Below are 17,122 nucleotides of genomic sequence, written 5' to 3' on the forward strand. Positions count from 1 at the left end.
GCTGTCCCCTTAGTTTCCGGATAGGTAAGGCAATTAGGGACGTTGCAGTTCCCCGCCGGAACGGCAGAATATACTCTTGTCACGAGTCAGCCAGTCAGTATCACGAACCCGGATTGACGGTCCGCATCGTGAGTCCGCACAGGACAAGCGGACGCCATCGCTCAACCAGGTGGGCAAACAGGTAGGCTTGTCGAAGAGACTGCCCGCGTTTCGCTGCGATGCGATATGCGTAAACGTCGGAGTCTGCATTCAGCATCTCCGCGGATCGTTGACGGGTGCAACCGACATGCGGCGACCCGGGCAAATCTCACTAATGTGGTAGCTACAGCACAGAATAAACACGCTTGCTTGCTTACGAATCTGGACACCAGTCTCGATGTTAAACGTTGCTTTGATAACTATAGTGATATAATGGTTGGTATTATACTAGTACTATAGATGATACACGAGAGTATTGGGCCAGTAAAATATGTCCTTGGTATCTTTGGGCCCGTAAGCCTATTCGTAAAGCCGTCCATCCGTGAAACCCTGCACCTATGTAAATATCCAATTGCCCCAAACGTGCCCAACCTCCTTTCCATGATCTAGTTGTATTTGGGATAATGGCTTGGTGCCCTTTCAAAAGTGACAGAGACATGGTCACTCCGGTGAATAACGCCCTCGGTCAGATCCTGCGTGCTTTCGGTCCTCGGGTTGGTGTTGCAGCCGTCTCCTCGTTTCCGGTTCTGGTCTCCCTGATTCGACGAGACCAGCGTCGTGTTCACGCCGGGCCGCGAGCCGCGGTAGACGGCCGCGATGGCCGAGCGGACCCCGTGGTTGTGGCTGCCGCTCGAGACGTTCGGGTACTCGTAGGGGAGCATGATGCGGAGGCCCGAGGTGTAGCCCGTCAGGCTGTCGATGAAGCTCTTGAGGCTCGGGATGCAGGCCGTCAGCACCGAGAGGTTGATGGAGACTTGGTGCCAGACCGTCGGGTTCACGGCGAGCCAGGTGACGTCGGCGCCGCTGCTGCCGTTGGTGACCTGCGGGCCTTGCACAATGCTGGGGAGCGCAATGAGTGGTACCCTTTAGTTTGTTAGGTTAGCAGGATTCCTCATGATGCGGCCGCCTAGGTCAAGGGGGCTTCGAAAGTCGCAACGTCAAAAAGGGGAAGCTGGAATAACCTACAGGATGCGTGACCCGAACAAAATCGTAACAGTGGCCTTGACCGTCGACCGCGTCTGGACCTTCCACATCATTGCAATGGGCAAGACGCAAAGACCCAAGTCCGTGATGATGCCCGCCACGGCATTGAACATCCACACCTCGCCGCCCCAAGAGCAGTGACCGAGAGAGGCGGCCGGCCACGGCTCAGCCAACACGCCGCCCAGGCCGCACTGCAACGACAGACCGAAGACGCCCACGACGGAGCAGAGGATGATGAGCGAGAAGAGCAATCGGTTCGCGTCAAAGAGGTGGTTCTGGTTGATGCCGTGCACGGTCTGCTTGTGGCTCCAAGGGTACGCTTGGTTCGAGATGACGCTAATGAGCAGCGAGACGGAGATCTTGGCGCAGGTCTGCGCGAGCAAGGACAAGAGATCGGCGGCGAAGGTGAGCTAAGCAAGTCAATGTCAGTCAATATGTATGTAGGCAGATCAGATCCCACAGCACAGCTAAGTCACGGTGGTCTTTCCCTTTTTGGGAACGGTTCTGTCCAGTAGCAACTACCGACTGACGTAGTGATGTGTTGTCAGGGGAATCCACCAAAACATGCGTCCCGAAAGAGTAGGTGAATAGTAGATCTTCCGCCCTACCTGGTTGAAGCGCCGTATTTGCTCTTTGGAAAGGTTGTCCAGATGGCTCCCGAGTCCGGAATCGCACGACAGGACGACGCATGCCGTCTGGGCCACGAGCAGCAGGGTGCTGACGATCAGGACGATGTCGTGAAGCTTGACGGTGGTCCACTTGAAGCGCAGGACGTTCTTGGCGATGACGGCGAGGACAGCGTAGGCGAAGAAGATGAGCGAGGGGACGACGACGTAGGCGGCGTGGTTGTCGTCGTTGACGGGGTAGAGCGGCTCGTACTCGTGCAGCTCGCGTGGCTGCTCCATAGTTGGTGGCATTAAGCCATGCCACGCGAGTTGTGTCTGTCTGTCTCTCACGAGCCCAAGTCCAAGTCTAAGCCTAGGTCAGGGGGATCGGGAAGACTGGGCGGAGTGTGTGTTGGGATTTTTCGATCGGGGGAGCGAGCGGGAGGGAAGGGAAAGGTTCAGATGCGATGGGGAAACCAAAAACATTAAAACCGTCTTTGGAGGAGGAGCATGTCGACCTAATCTATGCTGATCACTTTGGCCTCCGATCGGTTAATGCAGGCCTGGATCTTTTCCGTTCCTTGCTTGCATCATGCCCAGTCTGTCTGCCTTTCTATTTGCAACCGGGAGTCTGGGCGCCGCCTCGTGCCTCGTGTCTTTGCCTGTGTCTGTGTAACTCTTTTTGCAGGGGAGGAGAGTGAGTGCCTGGGGTGGTGTCATTGTTGCTCGACCATTTTGTGCGCTGCTCTGGGCAGGAGCTCTGCCTCTCGGTTGGGCTTCCGGCCACATAATATCACCTTGCATAAGTGTATCAGTTGCCGGAAATCGGCAGTGCTGACTGTGTCTCGGTACGGCTGATGGCGTGATTGGCAGGCCCGTTGACCATTACAGTCCACTCATAGGCTTAATTGTGTCATTCTTAATGCACGCCCAACCAACGGCACTTTTTTTTTCCTGGGGCCGACGTTTGCCATTCGTTATTCGACTTGCCCAATTACCAGCAGCAACAGCCTGCATACATGCACAAATGCCCGAAATACATACTTAACGCACCACTTACCATGGACAGGCAGTTAGTTTTGTGCATGGCAACGGTAGGTCGGAAAAAAAAAAAAAAAAAACCTGCCCAGGCAGAGCCTAGACTCCTTCTGTGCCCAATCCCATTGTATCATCGGGCGCCATCCCTGCTTGTTTTGCCCTGCCTGCTGCAATTTCCACAACCCCCGCGCCCTCTTTGGCCCCTAGCCCCCTGGGCAGGTGTGCGGACCGCAGCGGGAGCGTAGCCTGTCAAAAGTTTCTTTTCTTCCCTCCATGCGCGCCGCGCCGCGGACCCGAGAAACTCAACCGGTGGATGTTTGCTTACTCAGGTACGTATGCGCAACATCGTGCCAATGCACGCATGATCAATCCAAATCTCATCAATCGCAGCAAACCACAGCCTGGCTGCCCAAATCTGCAATCTGCTGTTCCTAAGCGAACCTCAGCCAGGCACCCATCTTTTATGGTTTTCATGGGTTTTGGTTTTTCGCCTTTTCTATGGGGTCGAATATATTCAGTCGCCGGGCGCCCCAGAAATTTGGCCCCCGAAGGCATCTGAGCTACGGCCAGAATGGGACAAGAGCGACAGCCGACAGCCCAGAGTCCTGGCAAGGGTATCATCGAATTGGCCGAGCGACCCCCAGAGGGGATTGGGGGACGCCAGCCCTCAGCGAACGGCAACGTTGCAGACCGCTTTTGCCCATCGGCGAAACCCCCCCAAAGCAGACTCGGCAGTTCAGCAATGGGACGATGGCCAGCACCATCTCGTACAGCTTGCATGGGCTGGAGGCATGATTGACTCAAGTTATATTTCGCCGGACTGTCTGTTCGAGCAGGGCTCTGGACGTGAGGCGTCTGCTTCGTAACGGTCGTGCCCAATCACATCGCTGACCTCGCAGCGCAAGGCAGTCTGGTTCCCCTGCCTGGTTTGCGAACTTACCTGAGCCTATCGCCGGATATCCCCCGGGGGCTGCTGTGCCGCACTCAGGGTCGTCTCGATCTTACTAATATGTGCAGACTTTGCCTCTCTCCCTCTAGGGCCGAACATATTTCCTATTTAGAAACAGCCGACATGAGGCCTGCCGACCTGCACCCACCGAACGGCCAATTATAGCATGGCCGGACACGAACAGGAAATGATCAGGGGACCACAGGACGCAAGATACCCTGCGTAGCAGTGCATCTGTCGCAGTGGTAATATGCCTATGCAGCAATCCCCCACGTGACTCGCCCCCTCACAGTCGCAGGAAGTTGCAGCGAGCGTGCAGGAACGACAGAAAACTTCCATGCGCCGCCGCGGCCCAAGACTTTCCGTTTGATCGTCTCCTTTGGTATCACTTCGCTTTGATCTTTTCTTGCCCTCCCCTTCCCCAAACTCTATTTTTGTAAGGGTTGACGTTGCCGATCCTCCTCCTCCTTCTCCGTCTCCCGTCTTCCCACCTCCCCGACGAAATCAACGATGGACAAGGAGGACTTCATCGAGCTGCGCTCGAGGGCGGCCCGGGACGATGGCGGCGGCAGGACCAAGGAAAGCTCCTCGACGACGGTCCAAGCCACCCACGACAAGAGCGATGGCTCCGGCTCCTCCGGCTCCGTCGTCGACGAGGCGGTGCACAACCAGACGCGGACGCGCCGCCTCTTCTCCATGTCGCAGCTCTTCGCCTTCTCGCTGACCTACATGGGCACCTGGGAGGGCTGGAACGTCAACATGACGTCGGCCCTGCTCAACGGCGGGCCGCGCGCCCTCTTCTTCGGCGCCTTCCTCGCCCTCGCGGGCGCCTGGGCCCAGGCCGCCTCCGTCGCCGAGATGGCCTCGCTCCAGCCCGTCGCCGGCGCGCAGTACCACTGGACCTACCACCTCGCGCCCAAGCGCGTGCGGCGCTTCATGTGCTATCTGCAGGGCTGGGCGACGTGGTTCGGGTACGTCGCGCTGCTGGCGAGTATTGCGAATAGTGTCGTCATCCAGCTCGAGGCGCTTATTGCGTTTAATCATCCGAACTATGTGCCCGGCGGGTGGCATACGTCGGTTATGGTCATTGGGCTTTGTGTCGGTGAGGGTCTGCTCAACATGTTTGCGTTCAAGCTCGTGCCTTGGGTCGAGATGACGGGTGGTGTGCTCCACGTTGCCATGTTCATCGTCTTCATTATCCTCTTCCCCGTCATGGGGACTCGGCACAACTCCGACATCCTCTTCCTCGACAGCACTGCTTCCGGCTGGGTGGACAAGCCTGGCGTGTCGTGGAACCTAGGCATGATCACTTTGACTTGGGCCTTGACAGGTACGTTTTCCCCGAGATTTTCGCGCACATACACCCCATCACATGGTATTGGGTGGCTAACAGTGATCTCTTCATGATAGGTTTCGACAGCGCCATCCACATGAGCGAAGAGACCAAAGCCGCCAAGTCCGCCGTCCCGCGCGCCATCTTCTGGTCCATCTTCATGAACAGCCTGATGGGCCTGGTCTACATCTCCGTCTTCCTGATTGCCATGGGCCCCGTCGACGAGGTCATGAGCGCCTCTATGCCCCTAATCCACGTCATCATGCGCACCGTCCGGTCCGAGCGCGCCACCACGGCCCTGTACTCGCTCTACTGGTTCAACGGCATCGCCAGCAACTTGGCCAGCATCGCGTCGGTCTCGAGACTGACGTGGGCTTGGTCACGTGACGGGGGGTTACCGATTTACTTCTCTTACGTAAGTCTTGCTTGACTATGTCCTGTGGCAGTGGTGACCTCCCATAATCTGTGACATATGCGGCGGATGCGCAGTATCCCCTAGTGTCTGGCTTGCTCTTGCTAACCTCTGCCCCCTTTTTCAGATCGACCCCAAACTCCGCGTCCCCGCCCGCGCCCTCTGCCTCACCGTCGTCCTCGTCAGCCTGCTGTGCCTGCTCAACATCGGCGGCACGACCTTCATCGTCTTCGGCGCCATCACGGGCCTGACCTGCTGGGCCCTGTACTTCAGCTACGCCATCTGCCTCGTCAGCATCATCTCGGCGCGCTTCGACCAGGAAGGGGGCGGGCTCAAGCTCGGCAGTTGGAACCTGGGCCGGTTCGGGCTCGCCATCAACTGCTTCGCGCTCGTCTACACGCTCTACATCATGGTCTGGCTGCCGTTCCCGCATAGCACGCCCGTCGACGCGGCGGGCATGAACTACTGCGCGCCCATGGTCGGGTTCGTCCTCATTTTCACGCTGGGGATGTGGTTTGGCTGGGCCAGGAAGAACTGGCCCGGGCCCAATGTCAAGATTCGCGATTTCGTCATTGCGCAGACTTCTTAATAACATGCGGTCGCGACTTTGCCCCTGTCGGGGCATAGGTTGTGATTATCCCAACAAGTATGTGCGTATCACGGTAGGGGATGTCAATGTTCCCCGCGACATTGCATTGTATATAAGCAACGCGCCATGACATGTTGAAATCGGCAATGAGCGTGCCATTATTCTGTACATACATAATAGAGCTACCATATATGCTCAGCCCATCCCATCATCCATTTACCATTAAGATCCAGCCGCCAAGTGTCGCTTGGGTTGCGTCCGATATTTGGGACCGTCTGTGTTTCGAAACTGCCGATTACTTCATGCTTTCCAGGGAGCTGTTGGCGATTGTGGCCTGACACCCCATATCGACTGTAACCTCGCCCAAGATACAGTGACAGTCATAAAACCGTTTCTAGAAGCATGGTTCCTAAACGCAAGACCCGTTCTATTGGGATCAAAGCGAAAGAATGACAATCCGATAGGGTAGGGACGGTGCAGTGAGAGTCCATGGACAATGCTGGTCGGATGGAAGAGCTAAGCCCAGCGAACACCACGCATAAGCTACGCGCGACATCAATCCTGGAGTGGCGCAGATAAATTCTCAGGCGCGACTCGATGTGCTCTTTGTCGCAAGTGGCGTCGCCAGAATGCGACAGCGTCGAGGGCGTTTCTCAAGTCCGTCCTTGAATTGATGCATCTGACATTCATCTATCGGGGTGGGTGTGCACCTGCTGATGGGTCACGTTCGTAGACATTCTCGTCGTTAAACACATGCGATGGAATATGTCCAAGCAAAAGCTGCGAACTCGTCGTCTCTTCATGAAGTTTCGTTGGGTATTATATAATAAAATGTTTAATCAGCGGTGCACTGTGCCAGGCAATTCATATAGCGTAGTATTTGGCATCTCGTGTGCCGTCTCCCGTGGTGAGTCGTCGATGAGGTGCCTCTCGTGTGTGGGGAGCTCCTGAGGTGGCCATTGGTTTTGGGATGGTGGTTGCTGCCATTGATTTTGCTGCGCCCACTGATCCTGTTGCGGCCATTGCTGGTCCGGCTCCGGTGCGTACTTCGGTATAGACTGCCACTGCGCGCTCTCGGTCGCTGCCGCTGCGGTGGCCGCCGCCTCTTTTTTCTGTCGCTTCTTCTTCTGTCGCCCTAGCACGCACCAGCCTACCAGAAACCCGCTCATGGCAACGATCGGTAGGATGACGCCCATCGTGATCTTGGCGCCGGTGCTCATGCCGGTCCAGTCCTTCTTCTGCTCCTTTTCGGAGCCAGAGGTCGATGTCGCGGCCTCGGTGGGTGGACCCTCATCCGGTCGGTTCGGGGGCGTGGCCGCCGTTGGCGCTGGTGTCCCGGCCGCCGTCGCGCCCGAGGGAATCGCATCCGAGTCGCCGGCGGTGGTGATGTTGAAGTAGTGGCACCAATCATCGTATGTGTCTTTGCTTTCGTCCCAGAGCGCGAGCTGGAACATGTTCGATACACCGAGGTCTTTGCCGGTAGACACTTGCCATCTCCAAGAAGTCAAGTCGACCATGCCCTCTGATAACACGGCAGCAGGTCAGCAAAGAGGCGTCAAGATTGGTAGCAGTAGCCAAGGGGAGACATACGGATAATGGTTTCTGCTTCACCGAAAAAGATGCTACCTGATGTCAAGTTTACTTGATACAGCTGCAGCGACGCTTTTCGGCCTTCGACGCCGGGTGTCCATGATATCGAAAGATTATATCCAATGGGGTATTCGCTATTGGACCGGTAGTCGCGCATGGATCCATATCTCGGAGGGTTAATGAAGTTCATCACAGCCATGGCGTACGGTAGCCATAGCCAAAAGGTGAAAAAGAGGGAGGCGCGCATGATGGCGATACTCAATCCAAGTCAAGTCAGCCAGAGGATATCATAACGCGCCCGGTCGACGTTGCAAAAGGGAGCAAGATAAGTGAAACGCAGTAACAGTGAGAGCGCGGATGCTTCACGGCAGCACTGAACAGAGAGAGAGGGAAGAGAGAGACAGACAGAGAGAGCAACGTAATGCACGCAACCCTGGGGCATTGTCTTCAGGTGTATAGCCTGGTGAATAGATGCTGCAGTGGAACTCTCGGACCATTTACGACATGGGTTTGTATGGCTGCTTTGCCGCCCAGGATGGTCGCCTGCATGCTGCTGGCGACCGTGTCCAGGCTGTTGGTTCCATCGCGACAACAGCCCCCAATCATGTCTGCCTGGTTGCCTCAAGCTGGTGCGGCTGTCGCAACGTCATAAAGACTCGATCATCCCTCGTGATGAAGCGGTTCCTCCCATCTTGACAACTCTTTCTGCTCGCAAAGGCTCATTGCAATCGTGGTCAGCGACCTTGGGAGAAGGCAAGTGATGCCGCGTGGACGTCCTGCAGTTGTGCGGCGCAGCAGCCAAAGCGAAGGCAGAAATTCCACCCAAGCCAGCTTTCATTTTGCCTAGTGCTGACAGCTAGCCGCCGATCGGGTCCTCAATCGGTCGGTATTGGCCCCAAAGGATGGCCCAGGGGGAATTTGCCCTTAGCCACGAAGTCGTCGCGATGATGAAACATAGGGCCATGCAGTTGGTTCTGCTCGTAAGCATTTGCATCCTTCGGAAAACAAGAAGAGAGAGAGAGAAGGAAAGTTGAAAGATTGGAAGGCGCCAAAAACGCACAGCCGCAGACAGGGTGGTTTTGCGTCCGTCGTCAGGGCCTAGAGAGGCACGAGAGGGCCCTGCAAATGAGGGGGGTCTTGGGATATGGGTCCGAATATTGGCCCAGAGAACAGAGCCCTCACGAAACTGGGTCTGATAATGCAGACTGTCCTCATGTCGCTTGATTTTCCTTTCCAATGTAATGGGTGTGATGCCGGGATCAACAAATAGCTGAATCGCATTGCCCCAAATCCTTCCTAGACGTTGAAGCTTGGCCAGGTGCCGGGTAAGAATTGAATGATGTGCAATATCACGGTTTCTTAGTCTTCGAGATCTGAACCACTTGAGTTGAGGCAGCGTTGGGCAGGTCCTGGCAGTGCTTTGCTATGGGGTCGGAGACGGAACAGCCTAACAGCCCTGTCGAAGCGCTGTTTCAACCATGCTAGCACTGGCTGGGGCGCTGAGACCTCAGCTAGCGGGTTTCCCATGGCAAAACCCAAGGCTAAATCCTCAGCACCGCAAAGCACAAAGCACAAAGCACAAAGCGAAGACCACAACTCTTCTAGATGGTCAGGTCGCTAGAAAAGCAGAAATCATCCTCATCATTATTACGGATATTCAACGTATGCTATGTTATGCTTTGTAAGTATACAATGGGTTTTAGAATAGCGATATCCACTCAGGTGTGGAAGAATCGCCACCGTTTGGTAGCAATGGTATCACAGGCGCGCGCAAGTCAACACACCAATCCATACATACCCACCCACTTGGGCGCAAAATATGCGCCTGCTGCATAACGGTTGGTTTGGCGATTGAAGCGCCGAAACGCTCTAGATCTGTATGTATAGCTATGGTACATGTAGCACTGCTTACTTATTTAAGTCTTTGGCCAGACCGGTTGTTGGAAGTGCCCTGGCACAACTGTTTACTTAGGTAATACCCATCGTTGGTCGGTTTTGCATCTGGACCATGTCAACCCTCGTCCTAGCTCCCGAGACCCGGCCTCCAGGATCGATTCACCTGCTACTTCTACTTCTTCCTAGCAAACAACCCGAAAGGGTTCAAGCTGGGTTCGACTAACATGGTGCTGGGGTTGCGACATAGACAGATGCGTGCGTAAAGGTGGCTAACCCAAGGGTACCATAGCTATGCCCATGGTCAGATTTACGACGAGCACTGTGTGTAGTCAAAATGTGACATCCACGATACGGCTTTCTTGTATGTTCTTGTGATGCTTCAACTAGGTGAACGTCGGTTCTCGATGGGGTAGGTGTGAGCTACAACGACAACCAGTATACAAGCCAGGCCTTTCTGGCTAAATCGCAGGCCTGCATACGTCGACGGCCGTAGTCTGTGTGAGTCCAGAGCAATTACCCCGTCGCGGAGAAAGCCTTTTGCGGATAAGGAACGCGCGATACCCGGGCTGATGCTGGTGATGCATCATCATGCCGGCAGTTATGAGGACAGACGTATGATCGATCCATCAACTCCACCCAACCGACGAAGAAAACACCCCCACCGCGGCAAAAAGTAAGCTTGTCGAGGTTGGTGTTTGATATGGCGGATGATTTCTTGACAAATCGAAGGTTTGTTAGACCCAGTGGCACGAGACTGTTCGCGTGGCCGCCGCAATCAATCGGCATCCTCAAAGATCTCATTCGACTCGCAGATGCTTTCATGTTTCTTGGGTTTCCTACTCCGTACTTCTTGCATACACGCCCATGCGAAACCGAACTAGTGCTGTAGATTTCGTTCTCTGTTTAGCTTGGCATAATGTACAACTTACGACATGTATACTGGGTTGGTATGTTTGACTCTGGGCCATGCGAAGTGAAATACGCTGACATGCTATTGAAGCATTTCGATTGAATATCATCCGATACGTTAACTAATATTCGTAAAGATAGTAGTAGCAAGCCACTGGAAAGTTATCGAGAGCCTTGGTGATGAGCGATAGCCGGGACTGGCAGTGGAGCCCGAGAGATCCTCACGTCTCTGTCAGAGACAAACTTCTAACGCTATTCGGTACGAAAAACAAAGTGGCAGATCCAGCGGGAGGACGCGCTTGTTCCCCAAGACCTGACAAACATGGAAATCAGTTCATAGTGATCTGACATGAACTTACCCGTACAGAAGTGCCGTGCCGACAGCCAAATCCTGTGATCGCCTATTGATTAACAAAGTGATGTGTTGATCGTGTCTGGGAGTCAAACCTGTGCGCGCTCGGAATCGACTAGGCTCCGGCTGGGTTGAACCATGAAAGTCAACAAGCTGCCACCCTGAGCGTTTCAACGCTGAAGACTTCTAGACTTCTGCAATGAGAGAGCATATGGCGGTGCAGTCCAGCAGCAGTGGCCATCAATCGTCGTCAACCAGGGGAACCCGCTTGACAAGCCGTTTCAAGCCAATTTAGGGGAATTATTTGACTTTCTGCCCACTGATAGACGCTAGCCTGGCAGGCCAAGGTCGCACCCATGCCACCAGCGGCACCCCAGACTCGCTAAGTTTAGGGTCGTGAACCCACTGTAGAAGCGTATTTTTCGTGTTTGGGAGTGCCAAATGGCATTGATAAACGGCAGCAGGCATGAAGTGCGTGCAACGAATGCCCAGCCATGCGCAAAACGGATTTGCAGTTTCTACTTTCGACAGACGGGGGAAGGAGAAGGGCCACTTTAAACGCGACAAGACTGCGAAAAAGGAACATTATCGTGCCATGCGAGGGCGTGCACGGCAGAACATCATTGCCAATCGTGTTATCGTCATTTCCCCGTGTGCTGACACTGCCGTCCAGGGAAACATCAAAGCCAAGCTCGTGGCTCTCTGCAGTTCGCTCAGCCCTAAGCTGATACAAGTCGTACCCCACAAAACATCGCAGCTTGCGCAGCCTACGTCAGGGCCGTCGTTACACCCCATGATTGACCACAACGATAATAGATGTAGCCGTTCAATAGCAAAGGCCGGTAGTCGATATATCTATCTGACTCGTGCTAGACTTCCATAGCAAGAATGTCGTTGCCGGTCAGCGCACTATCTGGACATAGACACTCACCCACTCTCTCCTAACCTTTCCTTCCCTTTCCTTTCCTTCCCTTTCCTTTCCTTTCCTTTCCTTTCCTTTCCTTTCCTTTTACTTTCACTTTGAATTTCCAGCCGGGCTGGACTTTGGACGACGACTTTTCTCCTATATTAATAATGACGACGAAAACATTATGGCCCCAGCGGGTCGAGAGTGTTCAGATGGACCTGCGACCGGACACGAGCGGATCTTGGTTGTCGGACGACGATGATAGCGATCTGGTGAAGAAGAACAAGGCAGACGTCCAAGTGCTGAGCACCGACGTCGAGAAGAACGGCGACATCGACAGCAAGTCAGGCGGTGACAATGTGGTCGGAAGCACAAGCCTCTACGACGAGAACGGGAAGATTAGACTGGTGCCTGTAAGTTTCCGCCCGTTTGCCTCCCCTGTTCGCCGTGCTAACCATACCTTTGATAGACTCCGTCCCCAGATCCGAAGGGTTCGTCACGCCCCCACGAGCACAGTAGTATACTTAAGTAGCTTGAGGATGGTAACACTCCTAGCGCAGATCCCCTGAACCTGCCCAACTGGCGAAAATGGGTAGCCATCGGTTCTATGTGCCTGTGTAAGTCAACGTGCCGCCTCAATCTTCAGTCCTTATCTTCATCCACATAGTAATAAAGGTGGGTAGTCGGCGCTCTGTCCCTTTCGGCCGAGGTCGCCATCGCGGGACTGCTCCCCGTCTTCCTGCTCGAATACTCCGGCGTGGACCCGACCCAGGTGCTCAAGGACCCCAACTTCAAGTCGGACCCGTCCAACCCGCTCTCCATCGTGCCGGATGGCGTCAAGCCGTTCCCGCTGTCTCAGGTGGCCCTCCTGTCCACGACCCCGCTCCTGGCCAACGGTATCTCGAGCTACCTGCTGATCCCGCTGTCCATCGCCATCGGACGCCGGCCCGTCCTCATCTTTACCGCTACCTGCTCCTGGCTCGGCGGCTTCTGGGCCGGCTCCAGCACCAGCCTCGAGCAGCACATGGCCGCCCGCATCCTGCACGGTCTCGGCTCCGGCGCCGTCGAGGCCCTTCTGCCCCTCATCGTCCAGGACATGACCTTCCTCCACCAACGCAACCGTGCCATCTCCGCCGTGATTGCGAGTCAGGGGCCGCTGATTGTGCTGGTTGGCACGCTCGCGCCGTACGTCTCCGCCAACGCGACGTGGCGCTGGATCTACTGGAGCACGTCGATCCTGGGCGTCGTCGCATGGATTCTTCTCATCGTCTTCGTCCCCGAGACGCGCAAGACTAGATCTCCGCAAGAGCTCGGTAAGCATCTGGGAACCCTCAATACGTATCTGAAGTATGGCTTATACTAACCTCATCCCTTCATAGCCGGCGAGAAGATCTACCCAATCCCTGAAGGGTCCGACCGGACTGATCTCGACTACGCCACTTATGGACACAGGACCCTAAAGGACAACATGGGGTTCTTCATCTTTGGCTTCGAGTGGGCGAATGCTGGAAAGCAGTTCATCGACACCCTCAAGACGACCATCTTCCCCGCCGTCATCTTCGGTACCCTGGTCAACTCGGCGTTCAGCATCGTCCAGCAGTCCATTGGCCAAATCATCTCTTTCTCCCTCCTCGCAGCTGGGTAAGCAAGCAAAGACGACAATATCATGCAAGGCAATCAACTAACCTCACTTCCTCGCAGGATTCCCTTCGAGTGGACCGGCCTCGCCGTCATCCCCTCCATCTTCGCCACCGTGATCGTGTACTTCTTCGGCGGCCCGTTGGCCGACAAGCTCTCGATCAAGATGTCGCAAGTCCTGGGCAAGGGCAAGCGCGAGCCCGAATACTCGCTGCCGAACCTGATCCTGCCCTTCGTGCTGGGCATCGCGGGCTGCTTCCTCTTCGGCGTCGCGGCGCAGAACAACCTGCACTTCACCGTGCTGCTGCTGGGCTCCTTCTTCATCCTCTCGGGCGCCCTGACGTCGCTCACGCTCGTCAACACGTTCGTCATCGAGTCATACCCGCAGTGGGCCGGGCCCGTGCTGACCAACGTCTCGTCGCTGCGCATTTTTGTTTCGTTCTTCTTCTCGTCCCAAGTCACCACCTGGATCGAGCAGAACGGCAACCTCGCCGTCTTCGCGGGCGGGTTCGGCACCATGCTGCTGGTCACGTCGCTCGGGATCCCCGTCATCTTCTTCACGGGCAAGCGCCTCCGCGGTTGGACCTCGGGCGGCATCGCGAAGAAACAGTAATGTCTAATAATGATCGGATTATGTGTGGGTGTGTACGAATATAAGTGGTATCTATTTAGCGAGACATGGATTTTGATGAGAAGACGCCCCCCAAGGGTGCAGACTACGAAAGTTATTCATGTAGATAGTTTAGATGATACCAAATCAGCGTCGCAGCAGTCTTTTTGGAGAGAAATATGTAAGATAGGCGTATGTTTCTGTGGCCCACATGGTTCTATTGCAGTTGTAAAGAGAGTCACTGGACAATCTGCCTGTTACCTATTTTGAGACTGTGGTTTCATACCTAACCACCTTCCCCCTAAGTTTCTACTCTTTGATAGGGCAGTGTCCTTACCAAGGCCTTACATTACATAAGATCGGCGGCACTCTTCTCTTGTCCCAGTTGCCCTTGGATAGCAACACAGGCTACTGTGCCACAGGGGCACCAAAGGGCTTTGGGCTTGACCACCATGCCTCGGGGGTGGTACTTCTAATTGGTTTATTGAATTGGTTCTAGAGACCCAATGCAAGTGACAGAGTGTCTCATACAACTAAACCCTCGGTTTCTGTTCTTCGAGTCTCGGGCTCTTTGTTTCTGGCTATGGCGAAGAGGCCCTGCGTTGGATAAAGGCATGATCATGTGTCCTTAGTATCTGGTTGTCTATTTTACAGTTCCAAGTTGGTGTCTCGGTTTCAGGGAAGCTGCCCTTTGGGGGTGGATTATCGGTGTCCTTATCTGTTGCTGGTTGCCCGAAGCTTCTGTGTTCCCATGGGTCAATCTTTATTCTCGATTTAGCATGAGCTTCAAGGTCGATGTTCACTTCTCTTTGTATATTCCCTTGTTCCTGTCTCAGGGTTTTGGCATTGGTTGTTGTCGTCGTGGCTTGTCAATTCTCCGTACCATTACCATGCTGAGCTTTTGACAGCTGAAAGGGGGGTCGCCGAAGGGACTGAAAGATGAGAAGGGTGGCATGAGAACAATTCCACTAAGCTGTTGACACCTACTGTGACCGAAAGGCCTGCTTTGTTAGTGGAGAATGTATGCCCAGAGATACGAATTGGTCCCTCACAGAAAAGGGGTCGGCGATACAGACACGGGATCTTGGTCCTAAACCAGCGCATCAAATAGCACAGTCATGAATAAGCCCTGGCATATGATAATCTAGCACGTACGAATGATGCGTCTTTACGGATGTATAGAGGTTTACTAATCCCAAAGTCCCTATGGCATGGTAAGGATCGTCCTCGACGACAAGATCCCAAAAGTGGCATGCGGTCTGTGAGAGTACCCTACCAAGCGTGGGGTGCTTAGTCGTGGTACACGAAAATTATTATAATAAAAATCTTTCTCCTACTTGGTGCATTCGAGCTTTTCTTTCCCCCAATATTCAAGCCTACTCGATCAAGCCTTGGATACATATCAATCCATGGTCTGATCTTGCCACCTCCACCACCGCTTCTTCTCTGAACACGCATTGTTGGAACCAGACCTTGCCTTCTTTCTAGGTAAACTGTGGTTATCCAATGGCCACCACAATGGAAAACTACAATGGAGAGGTGTTGGATCGCATGCGGTTCCTTTACCCGGATGGTGCGTTTCACGGTGCCATGAAATTCCTATAGACCTATCGTTGTTGCTAACCCTCATTCGACGACAAGTCCTGGTACTGTCAGGGTTGCCGCGAGATCCATGATGCCGAGATCGGCTTTCGAGGCCTTGTTTGTGGCCACAATTACTGTATCCCATTTATCGAGAGCTGGGTCCGGACCGCCATCAAGATGGAGGCCCGGTACCCCATTGAATGCTGCGACATTCCCATGCCGGAGGGCCTCATAATGGCCATGATCGATGACGATCTTGAAAACCAGGTCAGTTAGCAAGGCATAAACCAACCTCGGAATCTACTTTTTCCACCACCCAATATTGCATTCATACTGACAGTGGCATGGCGCCGAATAGTTCCAAGAGAAAATCGTCGAGTACGACACCATCGCCGCAGCTCGCATCTATTGCTGCAAGGAAACCTGCTCCACCTTCATCGACCGATCGCGCATCACGGAAAAGGGAACCGCCCAGTGCCCGGCCTGCGAGACCGAGACTTGCGTCAACTGCAAGAAGGAAACCCACGATGGAGCCTGCCGCAAAGACGAGGAAATGGAGCGAGTCCTTGCCATTGCTAGAGAGCAAGGCTGGAAGCAATGCTTCTTGTGCGGAACCCTCGTGGAGCTGACAGGGGACGGCTGCGACCACATCCAGTGCGGACTCATACACCCCAATCCCCATACACGAAAGTAGCAATCTGCTGACGTAGAATTAGACGCAACTGCGGCGCTGATTTCTGCTACAGCTGTGGCAACCAGATGGAGAACTGCAGTTGTCACATCACTGGCCGTGATCTCAATCCAATGGCGCCACTCCAAGCCAATATGCTCCCGCCAGTGGGGGAGGCGGCAAGCGATGTGACGTTTCTGAGACCTCGGCCATATGACCATGGAACCCAGCGCAGAGCTGCCTTCCCTCCTGCCCATTTACGGGAGCCTCCTGCACATCTCCAGGAGCAGAACCAGGCGTGCCAACACAGTCATTGGGATATGGTTGCTGGTCCCGGCAATTGTATCCGCTGCGGCAGTTCTGAGGCCTTCCCCTACCAATGCAACGAATGCCAGGCCCAAGTCTGCGCTCGATGCCGACGTCGCGAGCGCCGTGGATAAGCGAAATATTCTGAGCTGTTGGCCCTCTACACAAACCAGATCCTTTCCTGAATTCCAGCCCAAGATTATACGGACTGAACACATGGTATTCGTTGTAGGGCTCTTGAGGATGCAGGGCCAGGCCAAATCTCAGACGAGGAGTTCGTGTACCTCATACACGGGTGGCTAGTCATGCTGTTCCTATGAGTAGGCAGTCCCTAGATACACACATGGCAAGATAGTGGACTGAAGGACTGAAGAGGCCGTCCTAATCAGCTGAAGTAGTAATCCATCCGTGTTCATAATTCCCGAACCCCCCTTTATTCGACCTTTTTTTGTTTCGTCCCAAGTGAAGCTATTTATACATTTGCGAGATGGCGCTAGCAGTATTCCGCCAATGGCGAGGCTTGCTGTGATGCGGAAGAAATCTGTGCACGCG

General features: G+C 54.4%; 5 protein-coding genes across 5 annotated transcripts; 3 read left to right on the top strand and 2 right to left on the bottom strand.

The window, feature by feature from the left end:
• Positions 1-584: 584 nt before the first annotated feature.
• On the bottom strand, positions 585-2,087 carry PG986_000552 (uncharacterized protein; the record flags this gene model as incomplete). The annotated part of the gene is made up of 3 exons (XM_066836774.1): positions 585-1,062; positions 1,165-1,592; positions 1,791-2,087. 3 exons carry the CDS (start codon positions 2,085-2,087, stop codon positions 585-587), a joined length of 1,203 nt encoding a protein of 400 aa, XP_066705667.1.
• A 2,197-nt stretch (positions 2,088-4,284) lies between these two features.
• PG986_000553 (uncharacterized protein) lies at positions 4,285-6,108 on the top strand (the record flags this gene model as incomplete). The annotated part of the gene is made up of 3 exons (XM_066836775.1): positions 4,285-5,104; positions 5,185-5,522; positions 5,647-6,108. 3 exons carry the CDS (start codon positions 4,285-4,287, stop codon positions 6,106-6,108), a joined length of 1,620 nt encoding a protein of 539 aa, XP_066705668.1.
• Positions 6,109-6,947: 839 nt separating this feature from the next.
• On the bottom strand, positions 6,948-7,945 carry PG986_000554 (uncharacterized protein; the record flags this gene model as incomplete). The annotated part of the gene is made up of 2 exons (XM_066836776.1): positions 6,948-7,630; positions 7,699-7,945. 2 exons carry the CDS (start codon positions 7,943-7,945, stop codon positions 6,948-6,950), a joined length of 930 nt encoding a protein of 309 aa, XP_066705669.1.
• A 3,984-nt stretch (positions 7,946-11,929) lies between these two features.
• Positions 11,930-14,013, top strand: PG986_000555 (major facilitator superfamily transporter; the record flags this gene model as incomplete). The annotated part of the gene is made up of 6 exons (XM_066836777.1): positions 11,930-12,175; positions 12,232-12,253; positions 12,323-12,379; positions 12,446-13,075; positions 13,142-13,403; positions 13,464-14,013. The coding sequence occupies 6 exons, from the start codon at positions 11,930-11,932 to the stop codon at positions 14,011-14,013; spliced, it is 1,767 nt and encodes a 588-aa protein (XP_066705670.1).
• A 1,758-nt stretch (positions 14,014-15,771) lies between these two features.
• PG986_000556 (uncharacterized protein) lies at positions 15,772-16,704 on the top strand (the record flags this gene model as incomplete). The annotated part of the gene is made up of 3 exons (XM_066836778.1): positions 15,772-15,861; positions 15,953-16,248; positions 16,311-16,704. 3 exons carry the CDS (start codon positions 15,772-15,774, stop codon positions 16,702-16,704), a joined length of 780 nt encoding a protein of 259 aa, XP_066705671.1.
• Positions 16,705-17,122: the final 418 nt, after the last annotated feature.

This window comes from Apiospora aurea, assembly GCF_038362705.1.
Source record: "Apiospora aurea strain CBS 24483 chromosome Unknown utg000001l_segment0_segment0, whole genome shotgun sequence".
NCBI lineage: Eukaryota > Fungi > Ascomycota > Sordariomycetes > Amphisphaeriales > Apiosporaceae > Apiospora > Apiospora aurea.